The sequence below is a fragment of the Ziziphus jujuba genome, chromosome 6 (assembly GCF_031755915.1).
Source record: "Ziziphus jujuba cultivar Dongzao chromosome 6, ASM3175591v1".
Classification (NCBI taxonomy): Eukaryota; Viridiplantae; Streptophyta; class Magnoliopsida; order Rosales; family Rhamnaceae; genus Ziziphus; species Ziziphus jujuba.
The window spans coordinates 31,698,852-31,723,022 of NC_083384.1; the positions used below are offsets into that span (position 1 = coordinate 31,698,852).

General features: G+C 32.9%; 2 protein-coding genes and 1 long non-coding RNA gene across 3 annotated transcripts; 2 read left to right on the forward strand and 1 right to left on the reverse strand.

Moving 5' to 3' along the window:
• The first annotated feature begins 11,281 nt into the window (after nt 1–11,281).
• LOC107430052 (mediator of RNA polymerase II transcription subunit 10b) lies at nt 11,282–13,835 on the forward strand. Its single transcript, XM_048463995.2, has 6 exons — nt 11,282–11,628; nt 12,295–12,578; nt 12,723–12,803; nt 12,898–13,000; nt 13,126–13,215; nt 13,421–13,835. Exons 2-6 carry the CDS (start codon nt 12,352–12,354, stop codon nt 13,490–13,492), a joined length of 573 nt encoding a protein of 190 aa, XP_048319952.2. The 5' UTR covers nt 11,282–11,628; nt 12,295–12,351; the 3' UTR covers nt 13,493–13,835.
• A 665-nt stretch (nt 13,836–14,500) lies between these two features.
• LOC107430068 (homeobox-leucine zipper protein ATHB-12) lies at nt 14,501–15,603 on the reverse strand. Its single transcript, XM_016040854.4, has 2 exons — nt 15,055–15,603; nt 14,501–14,930 (listed from the first exon to the last, which is right to left on the reverse strand). The coding sequence occupies exons 1-2, from the start codon at nt 15,442–15,444 to the stop codon at nt 14,616–14,618; spliced, it is 705 nt and encodes a 234-aa protein (XP_015896340.1). The 5' UTR covers nt 15,445–15,603; the 3' UTR covers nt 14,501–14,615.
• A 4,373-nt stretch (nt 15,604–19,976) lies between these two features.
• On the forward strand, nt 19,977–23,539 carry LOC112493418 (uncharacterized). Its single transcript, XR_003057894.3, has 2 exons — nt 19,977–21,094; nt 22,294–23,539. It is a non-coding gene; the product is annotated as an uncharacterized LOC112493418 (long non-coding RNA).
• Nucleotides 23,540–24,171: the final 632 nt, after the last annotated feature.

Here is a 24,171-nt window from a genome sequence, read left to right on the forward strand (position 1 = left end):
TATTTCTAAATAATATTGAATTTCATTTTTTTGAGAACTATCTTTTAAATTATAATAAAAAACATAATGAAAAGACAATATAATTAAGAAGTTAGGTTTATTGGAGTATATTAAAACTGTATATATTTTATAAAATATTGACATATTGCATAGATTTGCATCTTCTGCTTATTACTTGTCTTTAACATGTTGATCCCCATCTTCATTAAATCAAATTAGTTTATTATAGAGATCATCTGGTCCTTTCAGAGATAGAATGGGATTTGATTCCTTAAGCCAAATTTATTGAAAAATGCAAACAATAGCAACATTATTTATTTTTATTTTCTTTTGTCGAACAATAACAAGTTGACTTGAGATAATTTATATTATATATCCTGGACCATTTGCTAATTAAAACTGCATAAATACTAAATACTGGATCAAGTTTTGGCAACGTGGCCAGACAACTAGACAAGTGATGTTCTGCATATTTCTAACAAAGACAAGCATATATAATTAAGAAATTAATTAATTAGTCTGTTATCAGAAACCAAACTAAAAGATTTCAATTATTATATATAGTGCAATATCTTTGCTGTTGATATCTAGCTAGCTACCTGTCTCCTTTGTTCCCAAGCAAGTTGAAGGAATTGATACATAATCTTTTGGAAATTTGTCTTCAACTCATAATAATATGACAAGTACTAAGGTTAGTACTTTTTTTTTTTATACGATTTAGTTTAAAATCATTAATTAAGGTTTATCAATATGGTTTTTTATGTTACCATGTCATCGATAATAAAGTGGAAGTTAATTTTCAGGATGATTGTTCTTGTACCTTCTTGTTTCTTTTGTTCTGATTCTTTCTTTTTTTTTTTCTTTTTTTTTTTTAAGTTTTTCTAAGTGCACTGCCAACTAGGTCATGAGGAATCGATAATTAATTAAATTAATCTTTTCACAAAGACTTTAAATATGCTTGAAGGCGGGTAACGATGCACAAATTTTCACTGTCTCTTGTCTAATTAGTTTTATCTTATTGATCCAGACCTGCAATACTTCGGCAAAAATTGACTGCAACCTAATTCATTATGAATGATGCCAAATAAATTTACTAATTACTATGTTTCAATATTTAATTGGTTTATATTTAGTTACATTTATTTTTTAAAGATGTACTTACCCATAACCAGGTCCCATAACCAGGTTATATGAACATTTAAACCATAACTAAGTTATATTAACATTTAAACTAATAAAATATTGATATGTAATATTTATTATACATTTTTGTAGATTTATTTAGAACATCTCTAAAAACTTATCTATTGCTCTGTCAACTGCTAAAAAAATGGGCCAAATCAACTAAGATAGATAGTTTTTAGAAGGGGAAAAAAAAAAAAAAAAACTCTCTCCAATGTATGTGAGGAGGAGTTTTGTCAAACTGGTATGGTAGAAAAATAAAAATAAAAATAAAAACCATTGTTAACGTGACCTTCTATAACATGTTGTTTGACAATTTAACATTTATCTCCCGTTTTCTTCCAAAAAACAGCTTTCTCTCTCTCTCTCTCTCTCTCTCTCTCTCTCTCTCCTCTCTTTCTCTCTTCTACCAGTCTCGTCCAACAAGCAACTTTCTCTCTCTAAAAATATCATGAAGAAAGAGGTATTTCAACTGTCTATCCCTTGCCAACGTCAAGGTAGACTGATGGGGAACACTAGTATTTTAATTAAGAGAAACCTAAAAAAAAAAAAAAGAATAAAAATAACAAAATAAAATAAAGACAAACCATTTAATATACTACATATTATCAGTGAATTTTATTTTAAATAGAATTTATTAGAGATTAATTTTCAAAAAATATTGTCTATTAAATAAACATTATGCCACATCAATATCAACATCTTCCAACTTTTATGTTTTGTAGATTCCAATAGACCTAGTAATTAGAGATGCTCTTGATACTTCTATCATCTCTCATTCATTATAATCTCAAGGTGGTTCAAGTGTCACTATTCTATAGTTCTTTGTCCAAGGCTCCAAGCATATGCCTAAAAATGAATTTAAATGTAGGCTGGTTAATGAGTTCCTTCTGCAAATAAATTTTTTGCGCAATTGGTCAACGACAACGTGTAGAATAATTTTCTATGTTGTGTCAAATTAACAGCGACATTGATCACATAGCGTAAAGCAGCCAACTTTTACTTTTGATTGGGGCATAAGAAATCTTCGGGTTGTGTAGTGAATTCTTTATTTTAATTGTTTATAAAATTCAGCTCAAATTGTTAATATAGAATATTCTCTCTCTGTTTTCTTTGTGAGACTCTCTGCCATTCTTTTTTTAAATTAATGTTTTCTCTTCGTCTTCGCATTTTATGAAACTCTATATTGTTGATTTGTACATGTGATTATAGAATCCTAGCCTACAAAAAAAAAAAATATATATATATATATATATATACATATATACGGAAATTCTATGGTGAGGACGGTCCGTATGAGGATCGTATTATTAGTGATGGTTTTTCATAGTATTAACGACGGTTTTTTAGAAAATCGTCACCAATACTATAGTCTGCATGAAGACCGTCTACATCATAGACGGACTGTACATATATATACTTGTTGAATATACGCCCATTCTTTTTTTAAATTAATGTTTTCTCTTCGTCTTCGCATTTTATGAAGCTTTATCTTGTTGATTTGTACATGCGATTATACAATCCTAGCTTATATATATATATATATATATATATTTGTTGAATATACGTACACATGACATAAACAAAACAATGTTAGAGTCATATATAATTATGTAATGTATAATGTTATCGATAAATTAAGCCATTTGGTTTTGCTGGAATTAAGCACTACCTCAAGACAGAGACCTTTTACATTCTTTACTCCATGACATAAACAAAACAATGTTAGAGTCATGTATAATTATGTAATGTATAATGTTATCGATAAATTAAGCCATTTGGTTTTGCTGGAATTAAGCACTACCTCAAGACAGAGACCTTTTACATTCTTTACTCTATTCTTTTTTATTTTTCTCCTATTCCCTCTTAGAAAATAGAGTATAGATTTCTAAGCCAGTCCATCAAAGCTCATTTCACAACATATCTTGATTCAATTAATAAAATGTTCGTGTCTTATTTTGATTCAAACCCCATGCCCTAAAACAAAAGCAAATTGAAAATTACTTGCAGTTTGCTAATTAATCAAATTAACTCATTCTGATCTGAAGGATTTTATTTTATTTTTTTATTTTCCCCCCTAATTACCATGCCAAGCCCATCAGATAAGTACGAATCCCAACCAATATTTTTGGTCATATGGGTAGTAGTGGATTAATTCCACTCCAAACGTTTAAAGAATTGACAATATATAATGTTGTGGAATTTCATTACCAATATTGGCAATTACCATCATACAAGATTTGGTATATCATTAGCTAGTGATAGATAACTTTGTAATATATTAAGATTCGCTAGCCTTTAAACAATAATTCTTTAAACTAATTGTGACATTGGAAAGATGTGGCAGTATGTATATAGTATTTATATATAACAATATGAAAACGAAAATATATTGTATTTTTGTTACATGGATCGTCTAGTCATATGCCATGCGGCATGCACTTTTTATATACACTAATTAAGCGCACAAGCAATTCATTAATGGAAGAATAACTCATTTTATTTGAAAAAGAAACATAATAATGAATTTATATGACTAATATGCTTCTATATTATATATATTCAGATATGTTTATGTGGAGGTGCAAAAACCAATACCTGTTTTGAATTGCCACAAACCATTTAACGAATTATGTATTGCACGCTCTGCCTAGGCATGGCTTCAACTTTTTGCCTGATGACATATGTGGATTTGTTTACCAAAATTATATATATATATATAGTTCCTTTAGGTGCATACGTCCACATTTTATTAAAATAAGGATATGATATCAGTTAAAGGTTTTTGAACAAATTATCATAAATAATAACATTTTAGATGATAATTTTTTCTAAAGTCATCATCGTATTTTATTAAAATGCAGATATCTAAGGTGAAAAATTCTCATATATATATATATATATATACACATATAGTTCTTTTCAAATGGAATGATATATTTGATCAAAGTTATTATAATATAGTTTTACAATCATTTCACAAACATACATCTACATTGAAAAATTCTCATATATATATATATATATATATATAAATAAAGCTCTTTTAAAGTGGAATGATATATTTGATCAGAGTTATTAAAATATAGTTTTACAATCATTTTACAAACGTACTTAATTATCTTATAATGAGATGTGGTAAATAATTAATAGAGGAAATATGGGTACAAACATTGACATTATATAGTACATACGTGTAAACATATATATAGAAAAAAAGCTTGAATAATTTAAGACTGGCATCAAAATGGATAAAGACTTTTCAAGCTTGAATTCATTCCTTTTGAGAAGCAAATTTAGACCTGTTTCAGCACTAGGTTCATTAACATGCTGATGTGTTTACCTTAAATAAAAAGTTAGGCAAACTAATATTCAAAAGACATGGTCAAATAAGTTTAACTTAGTTGTTATGACTTTCAAACTCATACCAGTGAGTTCGTTCATTCAAGATACCAGTGTGCACGGGGTGGAGGGGAATATTCAAAATGCAAGATATATATTTAAGTATCATGTGTTAATTGGCTTTAACAATTTATCTACATTCTTTTTATATCTTATGTTGTGTTTAGGCCATAATTGATTTGGGTTTTAGAGAAAACTTGATATTGTGAATTTCAGCTCAATTTGGATAAAGTGAGAGTTAGGTATTTTATAATTTAAAGAACAATACTAATATTTTAGTAACTCTTAACATTTCCCCTCAAATGAGAGGGTGTGCAAACCACCCTGACTTTGTGTTTGAGCTATTGAGATCTATTCGTTGAGCCAAATAAATCTTCCTTCCAAACTTCTCTTGATGTGTTCATATCTATGACTTTAATGGCCACAGAAGGAGAAATGGACCCAAGAAACCATCCCTTGAGACATTGATCAAGTGTAACCCATTGTTCATAATTAGCGTTTAGTATAAGTTCAAAACCCAAACCTGTGTTGTTTTCGTTTGTTGGTGTAATGAACTTAAGTGGGCAAGGTTTGGTTTCAAGTAAGAAACCATCCATACGTTGCCCACAAACTAGAGGCAATACCATGGCAGAAAGTTAGCTCAATCTAAACTGACGGAGGGCTGAGAAGATTTCCAAATGGTGAAGAACCATTGCTTTCGGTGAAGATACAGTATCCCAGTGTTAGTGTTGGTTGAAGATGATGAAAGAGGCGTTGTATCCATCTTGATTTCTTAGTGTTGGTGATAGCCCTAGTAAGGCTCTAATACAAAGAAGCGATTTGGATTCTAGAGAAAAATTGATATTATGAATTGTAGCTCAATTTGGCTGAAGTGAGAGTAGGTATTTATTCCAGCTATCTACAAAGCATTACAATAGATAACAGATGTCTACATAAGTGGCAAAATTAGTATGCATAGGTGGCAATGGAAACAATAGCAAACAAAGGTATAATTTAAAGAACAATCCTAATACTTTAATAATTCCTAACAAGGTCTTGCATTACAATAAAACAACATGAATCTACATAATAATTTACAAGTTCAAATTGATGATATTATATCAAATTTGTATTAGAGAAACCATATGATGTAACACCCTGTCCCAAAGTACATCGGAAATTTCTAAAATTTGACCAAGGTTGACCGGGTTTGACTGTCGTTGACCGAGAAGGGGTCATATGTTGACCTTTTGCTCCTGATGGAATTTCATATTGACCGAGGTACCGTTACGAAGTACACATTGGCACAAGTTCATAGACTAGTAGCACATCAAAAATGGAGCTACGGTTTGAAAGTTATGAGCAAAACAAATTGAGGTCCAAACTGTCCAAGGAGTGTCGGAGTTGACTTTTTTTTATGTAAATTTGAACTTTGACTCATTCATGGTTGTGAATTACTCGTCGATACGAGTTCATAGACTAGTGACACGTTCGATTTGGACATGTGGTTTGAAAGTTGCGAACCTGTGAAGTTTTTCCGAGACAACATTTACTATTTATGGATCTGTATGTGTGTGAACAGTGGTGCCACGTGTCAAAAAACTGGATCCACCCATGAGTGCACAGTGGCATCCATGGGCGTTTTGATTGGCTGAGAAGGGGAGGGAGGAGAGGGAAGGAGAAGGAGGAGGGAGAAAGAGAGAGAGCTAGAGAGAGAAACCCAACCGACCAACCGCCGTTCACCTATTTTTGGCCACCAGAATAGTACACGCGCCACCCCACCTTGACGCCCACCTGAAAACCGGCTGGCCAGCCAAAAATCACGGCCAACCGACCGCCGACGAGCCCGGATCGAGATTTTTTTCTACGGCGGCGCCGATTACTTCAAACCCAGATTTCTCCCTATTCTAGCCTCCGTTTACCTCACCGCCGATCCCGTTGAGTCACCCATTCTCTGATCTGCCTTCCCACCAAAAATCATGGCCAGTGGCCACTAGACGCGCCTCCGGCGGTGGCGGATTCCGGTGACCACGGTGGCTCGTCGGGAAATCGACTTTCCGGCGAGTTTCCAGTTGCACCGCCCATTCTTTCCCACTAATTCTGACCCTCTGAACCCAAATCCGGTGTCCAATTTCCTTAATTCGCGATGGATTGTGAGAATCGAAAGCCTAAAATCCGTGAGCTTTTCGGCGAGATTCCGGTCACCTCGGGGTCCGATCTCCAGGATATAAGACCAGATTCGTAATCCTCATTTCACAAGCTTCAATTCGGTATATTACCCGTAAATTTTGGTTGTCGTTTGTGTTAGTCTCCTCGAGTACTGGATATTATTTACCCGAATAAAATATTAATTTATTTGAGTTGTATAATATTGTTATTCTAGGAGCACGTGTGCATCGTGAAATTGATCCCATGGAGGATCTTGGTTGGATTGCATGCTCGAGGTGAGTGATCCACCTTCAAAAATTAATTTCGGATGTCAATTTAATTATATTTCATTATATTTTAATATCTGGATGTTTATATTATATTAATTATGTGATAAATTGCAAATTAAATTTTGATGCTAATATTTGGACAATTTGAAATGTGTATATGTGTGTGCACCAAAGCATATTCCGATTTTGATAAATTATGGAAATTCATTTTATGAAAATTTGATATTTAAAGAAATTATGATTTTTAACATTGTTGATTTATTGTTGAAATTATTATGAGTTTATTTCAAGCAATAAAAATGCATTTATATGGATTTATGAATTTTGGAAATTTTATGGGATTTTAATGAAATTATGCCTATCTTGAATTTTAAGGATTTAAGGATATTATTTTAAAAATTATGCTTACGCATTTGAATATTGTGGATTGGAAAATTGATGCATTTGAAAGTTGATGGATTTGAAATTGATGGAAATTGTGCGATGGATTTATGACGATGATTTATAAAGGAATTGTGGAAAATTTACGGGTTTAATTGGATGGAATAAATTCGATGATATTTATGAAATTTTGAGATTTTGAAAAATATTGATTTATGATTTGCGAGTTTTTAGATGCACCATACACGTACCACTGTTCTGTGTATATGGATGTGAGTAGTGCGCACATGGATATGATTAGCACGGAGGTGGTTGTGAGTAGCGCGCAGGTAATTTATGGGGTTGTCCTGTGGTTGCCATCGGATGAGGGTAGGCCACCCCTTCATGGTCGGGACGCTTGTTAGCAGCAGCGCGGTGGGACGCCACGTGACTGTATGCCGGTTTCTCTCTTTAACCTCCTGTCTGGCAATGCTTGGGACACTGAGTACTATTGGCGCCACTGGTATATAGTGGGTGCATCAAGTGGTTTTCGGAACATGATTTTCAAAATAAATATTTTGAAATTATATTTAAATTAGAATGTATTTAATGTTGTTTTTATTATTTATTTCAATTGGAGATTTTAATACAAATTTTATGGAATTTTATTATGTTTTTAATTACCTATTTATATTAATGTTTTAACAATGCATTTTATCTTGATTTTACTATTTACATTGATTTGATGATTTTAAAGAGATCTTACTATGTTCTTACCATTTATTTTAAATGGAGGTTTTAATTTGATTTAATTATTTCTTTATTTAATTGTTCAATTAATTAATTCATTCTAATTATTTTAATTATTTCCTGAATTGTCTTAATGAAAGTTTCATTAATATTTTTGTATTATTTGTTTATGACATTATCAATCATTTAGTAATTGTTATAAAATTATTTTTATTCTATTTCTATTTTATTTTCATTATAAATTTTGGATCCTTGATCTATTATCCTTTAATTGATATTTAGTTGATTAATTGTTTCCTTGGTTTTCGGGGCATACAAATAGCGGATTTTGTAAAACGTTTTAAAAAGGGAAATATTTCTAACAGAGTGAATTGTGAGAGTTTTGAAAGAAAATATTATTTCAAATATTTATTATAATTATTTATCTAATTGTTTGGTATTGATTAATTAAGTTTCTTTTATTGTTATATTATTAATATTATTATTGTATAGTAGATTGGGTTACTCACTGAGATGATTAGTATCTTATATTTTTAAATTCCATTCCCCTAGGCCCAGGTTGGGAGACGTTGATCGTCCAGGGCGAGCCTGATGTCTTAGTTCATTGCCGAAAGTCCAAGAAGCATTTCATCCTTTTTTCCTCTCCATCTTGTATTGCTTCATCTGTCATTGTATTAATTTCACAATCATTTGTATAATGCTCTGTATACTGATTGGACGCATATTTATTGAATGATATATTGATTCCCTGTTATCATTTTGGAGTGCTGTAAATTTGTGAAATTAAATTGTAGTAATGTGGAAGGAATAAGGTGGTGTATATAGAAGTGTATTTTCAGTGCATAAAATTTGTGGTAAGTCGAATCCTTAGGGGAAGTTCTACCGGATTTTCCATTGGAAGGTCCGGTAGGGTTTCCCTGAGATTAGTATTTGTCTAGGGTTCCGGTGAGGAATTTCAGACGGGTCCTGACATATTATCTAATACATCAATGAGTTTTAATGGTTGAAACAAAATAATATATAATAAAACCAATAGACCCATCATGAAGGTTAAATTCTAACAAGACTAAAAAAGGAACATCTTATTATTTGAAATTAAGCCAATTTTGAATTTTTAAATTTATATATCATTAACAAATTAATGAATTTCGTGACATATTATATGATAATTTTGCAAACAGGTTTGAGTTTATTTATCTCTAAACAAAAGCTTAATGAGTCATGTTTAAGTAAACTAATTTTTTTATGAACAAGGTACGGTATGACACAAAAATGATTAAATATGACAATTGCAAGATTTAATATTGTGTGGTACAAATATAATCTTGTGAATTAATTTTTCTTTTGTTTATGACTGGAACTAGATTCCAATTTTGATCAATCTAGTTTGAAGCCCATTTTATTGCCCTCTTGGATATGTTTATCGTTGTAGTTGATTTAGCTTTGGATCCAACATAATCATCATTTTTTGTTCTAATTTGGGAAAAAAATAGAATGAAAAATGGAGGAATTTCTTTTTCTTTTTTTCCCTTTCTCCCTACAATTATGTGATGGATGGAGTGTCTAGCAATCAATAGAGATGAAGTGTATAGGTGAATGATGCAACAATGGGGATGGGAAGAAGAGAACATATAATGCTGTAAAATTTATTCATAATAATCTAATAAAATATTAACAATGATTAAATTTGATAATAAATTAGTGACAACATAACAATGATATGGGAATTTGAATTTGATTCCAACTCAAGTTTCATCATATTTTGGCATAGTTTTTTTTGTCCAGATTATTAATATCCTTAACATTATTCATATATATATATATATATATATATATGTATCATGCAAAAAGTGATGCATCATATTCATTTGGTATGTTAAATTATTTATGCCACCAACTTGAATTTAAATTGAATTAAAAATAAAGATTTTGAAACGAAGCTCGAAGAGTGCGGAAACCACACAGTGTTAAATGATTTAGGTAACGATGAATTGAGAGACTAATTTATTAATTAATGAAGTGTATTATTCCAGCTTCAAAAAAGGAAAATGATACCTCTTATTATTATTATTTAAAAAAAATAACAATTGCTTAATTAGAATTCTATTAACGACTTTACCAACTTGGGGTAATGGATGAAAATCTCCCTTTCCGCGGTCAAGTTTAACGTCACGCTATATACTTGTCTAGTTGGTAATAATATAAATTATATAACATAGCTCTTTAGGGGGAAAAAAATAGCAAAAAAGACTAGCTAGCTAGCTAGCTAGCTAAAATTTTATTCCACAAGATCATCATATATGTTCTTTCTCAAGAAGTGTACACACACACACACACACACACACACACACACACACATATAATAACAAAAAAAATAAAAAAGTCGAGCTTTAGACTTAATTAATATTCTTCCAACCACCAAAATAAAACAATGTGTTTTGAAAATCAGGACTTCCATTTTGGAGGTACCAGGTGTAGTGGTGGTGGTCTTTGCCATTTGCTTTCCATAAGACCTTCCAAATATTCTAAACCACCGCCTGCTCATTGATGTATATTCTTTGCATTCGACGGATTAGAAAACCTTCTTCTTCCTCTTCTTCTTCTTATTATTATTATTCTTATTTCTGTTTTCCTGTTTGGATTATGACATCTTATTGGATGAAGCTGGTCTGTTACTGACATACGGCTAGTCGTAAATATGTTAGAATTTATTTTACTTTGTTGTGTAGCTTACTTGGCCACGGTGGCATTGTTGTCTTGATAAAATATATTAGTTAGTGAAATATCTATTTTGGTGATATTTATTTGAAATTTATGTTGGCCTAAATTTACACTATACGTTATGCGATCGGGCCTTTTTATTCACAATACTCGGCCAATGACCACTCATGTCAAGAGAACACATGCTTCGGCTCTCATTGGGCCCAATGAAAGCTGGGCTCTAAGATCCATCAATATATGGTTAAAAGTGGCTCAAGCCTATTAGCCTAGTTTCGTCTACTACCAACTGTAATGGGTTGAAGTGGGCCTTCAAGTTTTTTTCCCTTGAAAAATTCAAGTGGGCCTTCAGTTCGCTGACCATTTTCTTATAGTTTTTTTTTTTTTTTTTTTTAATTTTTTGGGGGACAAATAACTACTACCAAATTGTCAAATTGGACAATTACAATAAATTTAATTTCCTATAATCATATATGTATTTTTATGAAAAATCAAAAATCGATTAGTTCCGTTTCCGCTAGCTCCTTGGGAAGCGTGGAAGCCGTAACGCTGTCATTCGATCTCAGAAGGCGTTGCCGTTTTGAGAACCACCACATCCAGATTCACCGTTCTAGCAAGCCGTTGCCGTTTTCAGAGTAAGGCAGAGTCGTGGTTGTTCCATTTGCAAGCACTCAAAGCCTTGCTCCGTTGTCCGATCTCGCAATCCTCCCTCATCCGCGGTTGTCTGATATCACGAGCCATCCCCACTCGTCGTTGTTTAATCTCACGGTCCTGAGCCGCCTCGAGTTATCGTTGATTGGTAAGTGGCCTCTTCCATTGATTTTTTACTTAGAAATGTTATTTTACTTCAATTTAGGGTTTTCTAGATATGGTTTTTTTTTTTTTTTGGTTTTTTTTTGGGTTGGGGGGTGGGGTTTTTTGAAATTTGGTTAAATTGTTCTATATTTTTGTGGATTTGTTGGAAATCTGCTTGATTTTGAAAGGAAATTAGGAGATTTCGTGTATGCATTCATTTGTAATAGAGGGGCTCATTTAAGCCCCAAATATAAATAAATAAATAAATAGAAAAAAGGAAATAAAAGTAATAGAGGGGCTTTAAGATTGGACTATTGTAATTTTGCAGACCTATTTCAATGTTTAATTAAGGAACTGGTACTGCTGTTGTTGTTAATGTTATAAAGAATTGATCTTGACTATTTGGTGTGGTCAAATTTGTCTTTCTTTGGATAAAAATGGCTGCTTTGCAATTGGATTATTGTAATTTATAGACCCGTCCCAACTGTTTATAAGGGAATTATTGCTGATACCGCTGTTTCTGTTGTTAAAAATATAAAGAGCTGAGCATGTATGTCTGTTGTGGTGAAATTCGTCTGCTTTTTATTGTTCTCTAATTTGGATGGTAGACTAGATGTGTTAAGTTTGAAATTTAGAGAAGATGATGTGTGTGATCTGTGTGAAAATACAGATAGAATAGAGGGAGGGAGAGGTATAATTGGTCAGGATCACTAGAGTGGATTTCCAGATGGATTCATCGCAAAATGCAACAGGAACTGGTGGAAGTGGAGGAAATGGGATTGTGATACCTCAGGCTAATGATACGGCCACAGGAACAAATGCTGTGGATGATCCAAAGCAGAACCTGAACCAGGTCATTAACTCTATCCAGAAAACTCTGGGTCTTCTTCACCAGCTCTACCTCACTGTTTCTTCCTTCAATGCTGCCTCTCAGCTTCCCCTCCTCCAACGCCTGTATTTCTGCATCCTCAATCCTAGCTTTTGCAGTTTCTTATTTTGTGCTTGTTTCCTTGGTAATTCATCACAATAGGTTTCTGATTTTGGAAATATATATATATATATATATGTGTGTGTGTGTGTGTGTGTGTGTCTATGCAGCAATTCTCTGGTTATGGAGCTTGATAACATGGTTAAGTTGTCTGAGAAATGCAACATCCAGGTTCCCATGGAAGTTCTTAAGTGAGTTTGCTAGGTTCATTTTTTCTTTGATACTCGTTCATGGTCATATTTCTTGGATTTGTAATAGTTGATTTATTTGATTTGTTTTGTTTAGTCTGATTGATGATGGAAAGAATCCTGATGAATTTACAAAGGATGTGATAAACAGCTGTATTGCAAAAAACCAGATTACCAAAGGCAAAACTGATGCCTTCAAGGTTGCCCTTTACATTCTGATTGTATATACATTTAAGCATTTGTTTTATTTACAATTCAGTGCTATTTAGGTTTTTTTCAAAGCTGTGCATATATATATATATATATATATATTTTGTTTTTTCAGAGTTTACGCAATCATCTTCTAGAGGAACTGGAACAGACATTTCCCGATGAAGTGGAATCTTATAGGGAAATGCGTGCTGCTTCTGCAGCTGTAAGTTGTATTCTTTTGACCCACAAACATTTTATAGAAGGATTTATTGACCGAGAACCTTTTTCCTCTATGTTTTCTAAGTCAGCAGCAGTTCTTCGTTTTGTCCAAATTATGCTTTTTGCCCTTTTTCTTCATGATTTCTGACTAAATTTGTTAGGCTCTGCATTTATTGTTGTATGCTTCTTTCTCTTCATATGTAATGCAGGAGCTGAAACGGCTTGCACAAGCACAAAGCACAATGGCAAATGGAGATATAAAGGTCAAAAGTGAGCTTTAGGAGTCTGTTTCAGATGGTGTATGTTAAAAGAATATTGCGTCCCATCTTCATCATCTTAGGGGATTTAGATACAAGGCCAAATGGATACATTGATGTAGCTTAGAATTTTATGTTGCTTCACCCTACAGTACCTGATGAGCAAAATATGAGATTATAATGACTTTGATCATCTTGTCGTGATATTGATGATCAAAATTCTTTCGAATATGTAACTAAACAGACCTTGTCTCCACCCTTTTTTAATTATCATGGCACGTGTTATGTATTTATTACATTACTCCTAGCTGTTTTGGCAATTGTTATTACTTTACGTGTCATGTATGTAGCTGTTACTTTTCTTTCACTTGTTTTTGGTACGTTTGATTCTGCAATTATGGTGTTTTTATGTGCCATTGCCTGAGAACTAATGGTCTGTTATATAAAGGATGTTCTACGTCTGCCTCTAATTAGCAGCTTCCAAGAAAACAATATCAGGCAGAAAGGTAATCTATGGAGTATAGAATTTTGTGTTGGTCCCAATCATTTTGAGTTTAAATTTTTTTTAAAAAAAAAAGAAAAAGAAAAAAAGGGTAATTGGCCTTTAAACTTGTTTGCCCTTTAATTCATTGATTGGTATGTTGTGCAAGTCATATCCTAAACTGGGTAACGTCAAGTTTATCATTAGATGGCATAAGGAGTAACCATGGTTATCCTGGCTAAAATTTATTGCTTCGTCATAATGTTAAGACACATCTTGATGTTCATGATAAATCGGTGGTAATTTAACAGATAATTTATTATTGAAGGTTAACTAGAAGTGATAAAATTCGAAACGCTTGGATTAATAAGCCATGAGCTGAAACATAGTTTCTAGCCCTTGACTAAGAATTCATTATGTTTGTTTTAAGTACGTGACGTTGTTATCTGAGCAAATTTTGAAGAGAGAGAGAGTATTGGAAAAGTGATGGCTCTAACAGTGCTATACCAGCAAGAATCCTCGCTCGAAGTTGAAGCAGCAGTCTTAAAAAATAGTGAAAAGAATTACGCTGAGCTTTTATTATTATTATTATTATTATTATTTTCCTCCTGTTTTCCTAAAGACTTTCTACCCCCAAGTGCCAAAACATGATTGATCAAAGAAGAGTCAAGACCAGAACTCCCACCATTGCGAACAACTGGACTCATCAACAAAACAATCGGACTCGAAACTGCACAAGTCAACGGACAAAATATCAGCTTCCTTTTCGACCAAGTTCTCACCATTATTTCTGCTCATGTCGTCGCTGGGATTAAATTGAGCTTCATGTATACGACTTCCATATTGGCGGCTTTGCTCATTGTTGGATGCAGACACAGTTTCTTTGCTCTCGAATTTAACATCATCCTCATTTTCAGTTTCATTCAACCCAGAATTGCCAATTCTTTGATGATCTCCTTGCTGACTCTTCAGTCTCTTTACCTGTTTAAAATCACATAAAGTGTTTTATTTTTTATTTTTTATTTTTTTTCTTTTTGCGTTAGATGAGAAACCACAAATGGATGAGTTTGAGAGAAATACTAGAAGAATTCTATTAAACTGGTACCTGGGTGAGTAGTGTCCGATTCTCTGCCTTGAGCGACTCAAAGCTAGAAGCCAAGTTTTGATAGGTGGCTTTTAGTATGCAGTAGTCTCTCTCGATCTGTTTGGCCCTGGATCTGGCTCTCTTGTTCTGGAACCAGATGGCGACTTGGCGAGGTTGCAATCCAAGTTCACCGGCGAGCTGTTGCTTTGTGAGTGACTCGGGCCTTGAATCCGATTCGAACATAACTTCCAGCGACTTGATTTGTTGATCGGTGAATCTTTTCTTGTTCTTTCGAATACTAGTAGTCAATTTGTGCATGTCAAGATCCAGGTGTGATGCAGAGTCCTCTGGCTCTTCTTTAAGAGCTGCTGCTGCTGATGCTGGAAGATGTTGCTCTCTGTGTGCCAACATTCCCTTAGCGTTTTTGCCCACCCAAGTTGGATTTTGTCACTTCAAGTTAAAAAGAGAGTGTGAATTGAACTTGAAGTTGCTTTACTTTGATTAAATTAATATTAGATGTATTTAAAAATATATAGGTGGGAGTGGTGCGAGTATCTCATAATCATGGGGTGGAGAAACTCTCTGGTACAAACAACCAATTATTACTTACCACGCAAACCCGATGACTGACATGACTACAAATGGTTTTATTGTATCACTTCGTCTATACAACAGCTGTGTGTACATTTTTTTCCAAGGAGGATCTAAAAAGCTGATTTTTTTTTTATTTTTTTCTTTTAATTTTTTGTGAGAGTAAAGCAATAAAAAATTTTCACTCTTAAGTAAGAAAGCAATACCCTCTTGTTGTTCGCAGAGACACTTATACTGGTCACAAGTGTTTATCCGAAGCTTGGTTTTCAACCAACATGAATTATTGTTTATTGACACTCCTTTATAAATTTGGCCTCTGTTTCTGTAACTTGTTTTGGGGGGCATGTGTTTTACATTGTGGAACCGATTTGATTTTTCAACATCCGGATAAGTTAATAAATTAAGTTTATAATATTACTCGGAAAAATGTCCATCCTCCATGCAATGCTGCAGTGCCACGTTGTGCTAAAAGCCACTTGGAAATCTCAGTACTGGATCATTGCGTCAGGACAAAGTCAGGTGATCTGTCCTTGGTGGACCAATCATGCCAACCCACCTCTTGGTGGTCAACACTAGGTGGGGTCCACATTCTGTGACATCCTTACTTTTTGGAAAATTTATTGGATGTTTCACATTAAAACGTGGCACCAGAATGCTGGTTTATGAACACACGGCGCTGCTTATTTGGACGCGTGAGACCAAAGGTTGGATTAATGGGGTTTCTGTGCAGGGCTGCGTGGGGACAAGCAGTGGCGGTCTTAGGCTTTTGATAATGTTTTTGCAACAATCCCGTGTATTGAAAATACGAATTCCATACAAAAGAAGCGAAAAAGAAGATTTAAAAAAAAAAAAAAAAAAAAAGGGCTTATCCTTAGAGATTCGATCTTCTTTTGTCACTCTCAGTACAACTTCTTGATTTTTTTAATAATTATTATATTCCACGACGTATGGGGTGGTTTATTAAGATATATATGTATATATATATATATATATATATATTTAGCAACTGTGTTTGATAATTGAAAATTTGATACGGTTATGAAGATACATTGAAAATGGAATGTTAAGATGGTAGGTACTAATTAATAAGTCTTTTGTTTTGTCTTATTGAAAATAATTCAGTTTCTCAAACGTCAGAATTTGGCGGTGGTAATTTGCTAATATATCTCTCTCGTGTAGAGCAATAGCTAGCATGGCCTTCAAATCAATTCAATTTTGTAGCATATAATATAAGCATTCACACTAAGCCAGGTTCCATTTTTCTAACTCTACTTCCTGATTTTATTGAAAGCAAAAGCTTTCAAATCACTAAAAATACTCATTTTTGTATTATATCCGCTATAAATGAATGGCGAAATGCTGGTATTCAATATTATAGCATAAGAAAAGAATTCATGCTGCAGTGGCAGAAGAGAACATAATTTTATACTTGTCTTTTTAAAGTCTTTCTTTTGAACAGTAGAGAACAAGGCTTTTTTTTTTTTTTTTTTTTTTTGGGTGAATAGCAGGGAACAAAAGCTACTTCTTATTCTTGGCATGTTGGGGATTCAATTAGTAAACGTGGAAAGGGTGGGCTATCATCAAAAATTCTTTAATCTTTTGGAGGCCTATAAAGATATTCTCATTCACAAGCCCAAAAGCTATCCTTCCTTTATGTAAAGCCTGCAAAGGATCATGGACACTGTCCTCAAGTATGGCCCCAACACCTGCCAGCCCTCTACTGTTTGTTTGCCTTTTTTAATTTTAATTTTAATTTTATTTTATTTTTTTAATTTTTGATCCATCAGGGACAGCCTTTCAGGAAATAATACTGAATTTCAAACATTCATCAACTAAAGATTTCAGGATTAATAAAGAATATGCAAAATAAAGCCAGCGACAGGTACAAGAACAAAGTTCGTTAATTCTTTGAAAGCAAAATCAAAAGCAGCTACATTAATTCCTGTAGAAACACTAAACCAGAGCTTGCCATAGCTGGAACTTGGTTAATTCCTTGTAGCTATGAAAACTAAAGAATATTTGCCATAAACTATCCCCCAACTGCACACCTGCTCATGGATTCTTCTTTTATTAAAAGTTAAGGCCGAAATTCCAAGTGTCGTGGTATAAATGTATGTATGTATGTCCCATTTCAATGTTCAAATAATATTTATCTGTCATTATTATTTTAAGATAAAAATAAAAAAATAAAAACAGCCAGCAGAAACAGAGTTTTGGTTTTATTTTGTACGTTGTTTAGTTTGCAAAATAATCTAGTTTGCTCAATCAAGACCTACTTGGGACTGTGGAGGCATGAAAGGTTGCGCAAAAGGGCCCTTGCCTTTTTCACTTTTCAACCACTCTCGCACAATATTCATTTTCTTTTAGTTTCTTTGTAGCAGAAAGAGGTTGAGGATTTGAAATTTTTTTTTTTTCCTTTTATTTTAAGCATGAGAGAGCACGTCGAAGTTGTAATAAATTAATGTGTACAACAAAATAATTAAAGTAAAAGCTTTAGGTCTTTAATTAGAATTTTAGCAAATGATCAATCATCTTTTTATTATTGTTAGATGTGTATCATCCTTCATGGTTAAACTAGAAAGGCAGAGCTAGACCAATTGGTGTATGCGGATGATGACAGGTGGAAGGTGTAGATAGGTTGATTCAGATGGACGATGATGAATGGGTCTGTGACTGCAAATGGTGACAGTAGGGGGCTGAAACTGAAATGGAGCAGAGGTATTTTCAAGAGTAAATTAATAATTAGTAATAAAGGGGCAGGAGGAGACAATGCCGTTAATACGCGTGGTGGGAATTGCGAAAGAACAAAAATCTAGGTAGAAGTTTGGTGTCCCTCTAAAAGATGCTTTTAGGTCAATCACCATGAAATTAGGGCGCTTGGGAACAGAGAAAATGCTTATAATTTCAATTTACTTTTTTTTTTTTTTTTGGCCTTTTTGATTTTCATCTGATTGGAGTCAAAGAGGAGACTTGAGGTCAATTGTGGCATAAATGTGAATCAGAATCCAATGACCCATTTGATATTTTTGCCTAATTTTACATGTCTTTCTTTCCCCCCCTTTTTTTAGACCTAAACTTGCCTAATTCCTAGACATTTAGAAAACTTTCACATGCTCAATATATAATCCTCTACCCTTTTTTTCATATTTAGATAGAGATTATAATATATTTTAAATTAAGAGGGATAGAAGATTATATTTATTTGTTAACATTCTTTTTGTAAAATAATCATTGGTATTGATCAATGTAAGTTTATAAATATTTTTGAGTTTGAAAATTAAAATTTATGAGTTAACGTTATCAATCTATATATCTTAATTAGATTCTCAAAATTTAAAATCAAATTAATTTGAAAGATTATATATATATATATAGATATATATTGCAAGTATTCACAGATTATATATAGATTATGTGGTGTTTGGGACGCGCCTATGTATTAGTTATTATTATTTGGTTCGAGGGAAGGGTCTTTATAAAGCTGGCTGCTACTGACAATTGTATTAACTAGGTGCTATAGTATATGTTAAATTATTATACGAGATGTCAATTTGTAGTTGGCAAGGATTTGACAATTTGTATCTTTCTTCTGTGTATATATATATATATATATATATATATTTTTTTTTTTTATACTGACAAATTTCTCCTAATATAGACAAATAAGGTAATAAATTTTCATAGCTGCATAAATGTAGGTAACCCCTTTGTTTCTAATTAATACGAATAGGTATGGTATGATACAACTCAAATAATAATAATCTCTGTGCACGTAATGGTGGTTCTTATTGTTATATATATATATATGTTAGTTATTTCTTGATGTGAAATATTTTCTGTTATATATATATATATATATATAATTATAATTGAAATGAAAATGTTGTTAATTGGTGGACATATTTGAAAAAGGTTTGCAATAAATGAATGAATATGTAGGGTTAGATTAGATTAGGAATTGAGAATAGAATAGAATAGAATAGAATAGGTAGGTGATGTCGTCGTTGGAATCAGGATGGGAGGAGCACATTATGAAGAGTGGGGGTGAGAGCACCTGAAAAGAATGCGAATTAAAAACGCTGACTCGTCTACACCTCCACACAAGTTTTGATTTGTCTGACTCTCGTGTCGTCATCTTGAATCCCCCGCGACCGTAGAAAAACAATCTGTGAAAGAAAAGAAAAGAAACGCACTGAACGAGGGATTCCCTTTTCATGATATAATTATTTTATTTATATATATATATATATATTAAAAAATAAAATTTGCCAAATTTAAAAATTTTACAGCCCCAAAATAATGTTAGAAAGGCTGGCAAAAAAGATAAGAGGAGAGGAGGACCCAGTTCAGTATTTGCCTTAGAGGGGTCGGTGAATTAGCTCAACTAAACCCACTCACTCTTTTCTTTCTTTTACTAGTTTTGTGTCTCATCCTCATCTCCATCCTTTCTTTCTTTCTTTATTTCAATCCTCTATATATATATGGTTTTTAAAAGTGGCTTTTTTTTTTTTTTTTGGTTTACCATAAAGCACCTAGAAAAGCTAATTGTTAAGATTGAAATGTTTATATATTTGGTAGCTACACATTACATATATATATATATATAGATATAAGTGATGGGATGATTAGGTCATGATGATATATAAAATCTCCCGGTAGATGTGGGATTTGGGATTAACAGGTGATAAAAAGCGAAAAAAAGGAAAGTTACTTGAGTGTTTGAGAGGGCCTGGCTATGGTGTGTGTGTTGTGTATATGTTATATATTTGCATGGTTAGATTAGATAGATCAGAGAAAGAGGAAGAGAAGAGAGAGAGAGAGAGAGAGAGAGAGAGAGAGAGAAGAGTGGGGGTCGTGGTCATTTCTGGAACCCAAGACGCAGTTGGTAGGGTCAGAGGGGGGTCTGCTACTTTTATTACTTTGTTTGTCCTTTTCACCCCTCCTTCCTTCCCATCTTTCTCTCTCTCTCTCTCTCCCCCCCTTCCCTCCCATCCTTTTTATCTCTATCCCTTTTCCTTCATTTCTCACTCAAACACACATTTCAATTCCTTTTATTTTTATTTTTATTCTTACTTTTTCTTTCTTCCATTCACCACCACCACCACCACCACCTCCATATGATCGAAAAGATCCAATCTCTTAATTTCTCTCCCTCTCCGCCCCCATGGCCATCTGAAGAAATTATTTATGTGACTTTTTAACTATATAAGGAAAGGAAGGAAGGAAGGAATTGAAGAGGAAAGCTATGTGTTTTGAGGGGAATGTTGTCTGGCTCGAGGCCATTAACTAGATGTTACTTACATCTCTGATTGATTATCTCAATCTGCTTTTGATAGATTTTTTTTTTTCCTTTTCTTTTCTTTTCTTTCTTATTTAGTTAGCGACGTCGGACCAGGCTTCATTCCCCCCAATTATTGCTTCCCACTCATATCTAATTCTTTTCTTTTGACATTGTTGCGTTGATCCAAAGGTAAGTCACTAAAATTATTTCCTTTAATTTGTTCATACAGATTTAAAATTTTCAGTCTAACAAATATATTTATGTGTTAGATCTTGTTCATATATGTTTTATTTTCATACGGTTTTTTCTTTTTCTTTTTTGTTTTTATTTTTATTTTTTTCTGTTTTTAGTCATTAGTGAGAAATTGTGGTACCTCATTGTGCACACGAGCAGCAGATTGGTGTAATGATGATGGTATTTGACTCGGTTGTTTATTTTTATTTTTTTCTGACGGAAGTAGGAAAAGATCATCATTACTCTTTTATTTTATTATCTCTACTAAAATTCATGGATCAGTCGGCAGGGGCGTTTGTTTTTTCTTTTTCCCCTCTGTCAGTCCCTTTTAAGTCTTTTTAGTTTCATCATTGGGCCGATTTCTTTCATGATGGCTTCAAGAATCTTTTCTGTCTGTTTCTGCTCTATTCACCCCCTATTAATCTACTTACTACTCCCTCTCATTTCGCTCTTTCTTTCATTTTACTCACCCTTCTTGTACTTTCTACTTAATTAGGGTTTCAGAGTTTCTTCCTACCCTTGTTTTTGTGACTACATTTATCTCTTACTTAATGCACTATTGACATCCATCTTTCTCTGTAAAATTCCATATTGATCGCAACGCTTTTCTTTTTCAATGGATTAAAACGCTTGAAATATATGTATATAAATGCCGTCGATCCTTTTTTTTTCCTCCTGGTTTTTGTTTCTGCATCTTTGTTACTAGCGATCAATGTAGATGGATTGTTGGAGCTCAGAGCTCTATGACCCTCATTGTTTTAATTCAATTTCTTTCTGCTATAGTTTTCAGTAATTAGATTATTTATGTGATTTATTTAAATGGGCCGGATCAAGAATTTTCTTTTATCCTGGCTTACGTATATGTTAGGTCAGCTAGCTAGGAGTCAGTGATTTAATGGATCGTTGGAGGAGTACTCTAGACCTTGATTTCCCTCATTCAGATTAGTATTCCTTTGTTTACCTTTTTTTTTTTTTTTAAATCAATTTTCTTTTGATTTATGTACAATAATATTTGCACGATTTACTCCATATATATATACATATATATATATATATATATTTTTTTTTTTTTTATTTATTTATTTATTTTTTCGTCTTTTATACATTTAGTCACTTTCTTTAGAATTAAAAAAGGTGACAGAATGATCTTTCAGATGACCTTTACCAAGATGAAAACAAAGTAAGCTTCCAAGGGTGAATGAGAGAGACAAGATGAATATGTGAAGCAACCAAGTTGCAAGCAACCTCCTGATGACCATTTTGAATGTTCATTATCATGATGTTGTGGCATATAAAAATTGATTCATAGATTGAAAGTATATTTTTCACTAAAATGAAATAAGATGTGATAGATCGGACGCATCTCTGACTTTGGCTGCATCTTCAAGTCTTGTCATGTGCATAAGCAAGTTGTAGTTCAGCAGCTACAGCTGAAACTTCATTGCTTTTGATCTGATACGTTACTGTTCAGAACACTTACTTCAAAATCCGAGCAGATCTAGAATGAGTGATAATTATTTGAAATTGATACCTTGAACTGTATGCATTTTCATTAGCATATATTAGGTCCAGATCAAGTCTTTGTTTATTTATTTATGCAGTTCTTCTCCTTGAGGTTTCTGCTAGTATAAAATTTTATAATTTAATGTGTATATATATATATATATATATATAGATATACAGAAAGAATTAGAAATAAGTTACAATTAGATTCTGAATTGAAGTACCGATAAGGCGAATATAGTATATGATAATGAGCCAGTGATGCTGGTGTGTGTATATATATATAACATGCATTACATATATGTATATAACATGCATTACACATATAACATATTTCAATAGCTTGGTTTGTGTTCCTTAACTAGTCAGAGTAACCGCTAGCATTTTGGGAATATTAATTCAAAATGAATGTGGAGGAGAGTTCAAACTGTTTGGAAGAGATGATGGCAGTTGCAGAGAAAAGGAAACTTATTATTAAGAGTAATAGAGATGAGATTTAGAAGGCAATGGACGAGATGAGGACAAGGGGCCGGTGGTGGGAAGTGTGAGTGTAAGGGGGGCTGCATTTGCAATTGCATCGTGGAGTGCTTCATTCTGTCATCAATTTCTGAAGCTGTTACATATGAAACACTGAAGGCCTTTAATGGTCTGACTCTCTCTCTCTCTCTCTCTCTCTCTGCAAAAATATCTGAATCATTTACCATAATACGCTTGAGTCACTTTCACCACTTACTCCATGGACTCCTGTTTTTCTGACTCACCCATTAATGCGGATGGTGATGTTTCTATATGCAATTTCTAATTTGACATTATTCTATAAATTTCAAAAACTTGTTCGTGTTCTTGTAATTGAATTCTTCATAATATGTGAATTTGATTTGGGTTTAATGTTAACAATGTACGACTCATGTGATCAGTACGCAAAATGTCAGTCGACCAACGCTCAATTTTTCTTTTTACCCATTAAATCCATATAAGCTTAATTAACAAGATGGTGAAAAAACGAACTTCATTGTTAGCTTATCATCGTTAACCTTTGCTTTGTGGAAATGCTTATTAAGCATATCAAAACTCAAGACCTGTTTACCATTGCAATGGAAATGTTTATTTTGTTATATATTATTTAAACAGTTTCTTAATTAAAGATTCCTACTCAAATTAAGGCAAACACAATCCAGTATCAATATTCAAATACCCCCATATGTAAGGTTCTAGGTTTAAATAGCGTTAATGATGAAAAAAAAAAATTAAAAATTAAAAAATCCCCATCCATCCAAAAACTTGTTGAATTACTAATATTGGTATATAAAGCGTCACCCTAAAAATATTATCTTTGAAAGTTATCTAGACCTATTATATAGTGATTCAATGCTGAAGTTTTTGAAATTAACATTTGCCGATCACTCTCTCTCTCTCTCTCTCTCTCTCTCTCTCTCTCTCTTTCTCACTCTATATACATATATATATACACACACACACACAACAATAGGTGCGTCATTTTCACGCATAAATATATGTATATAATATAT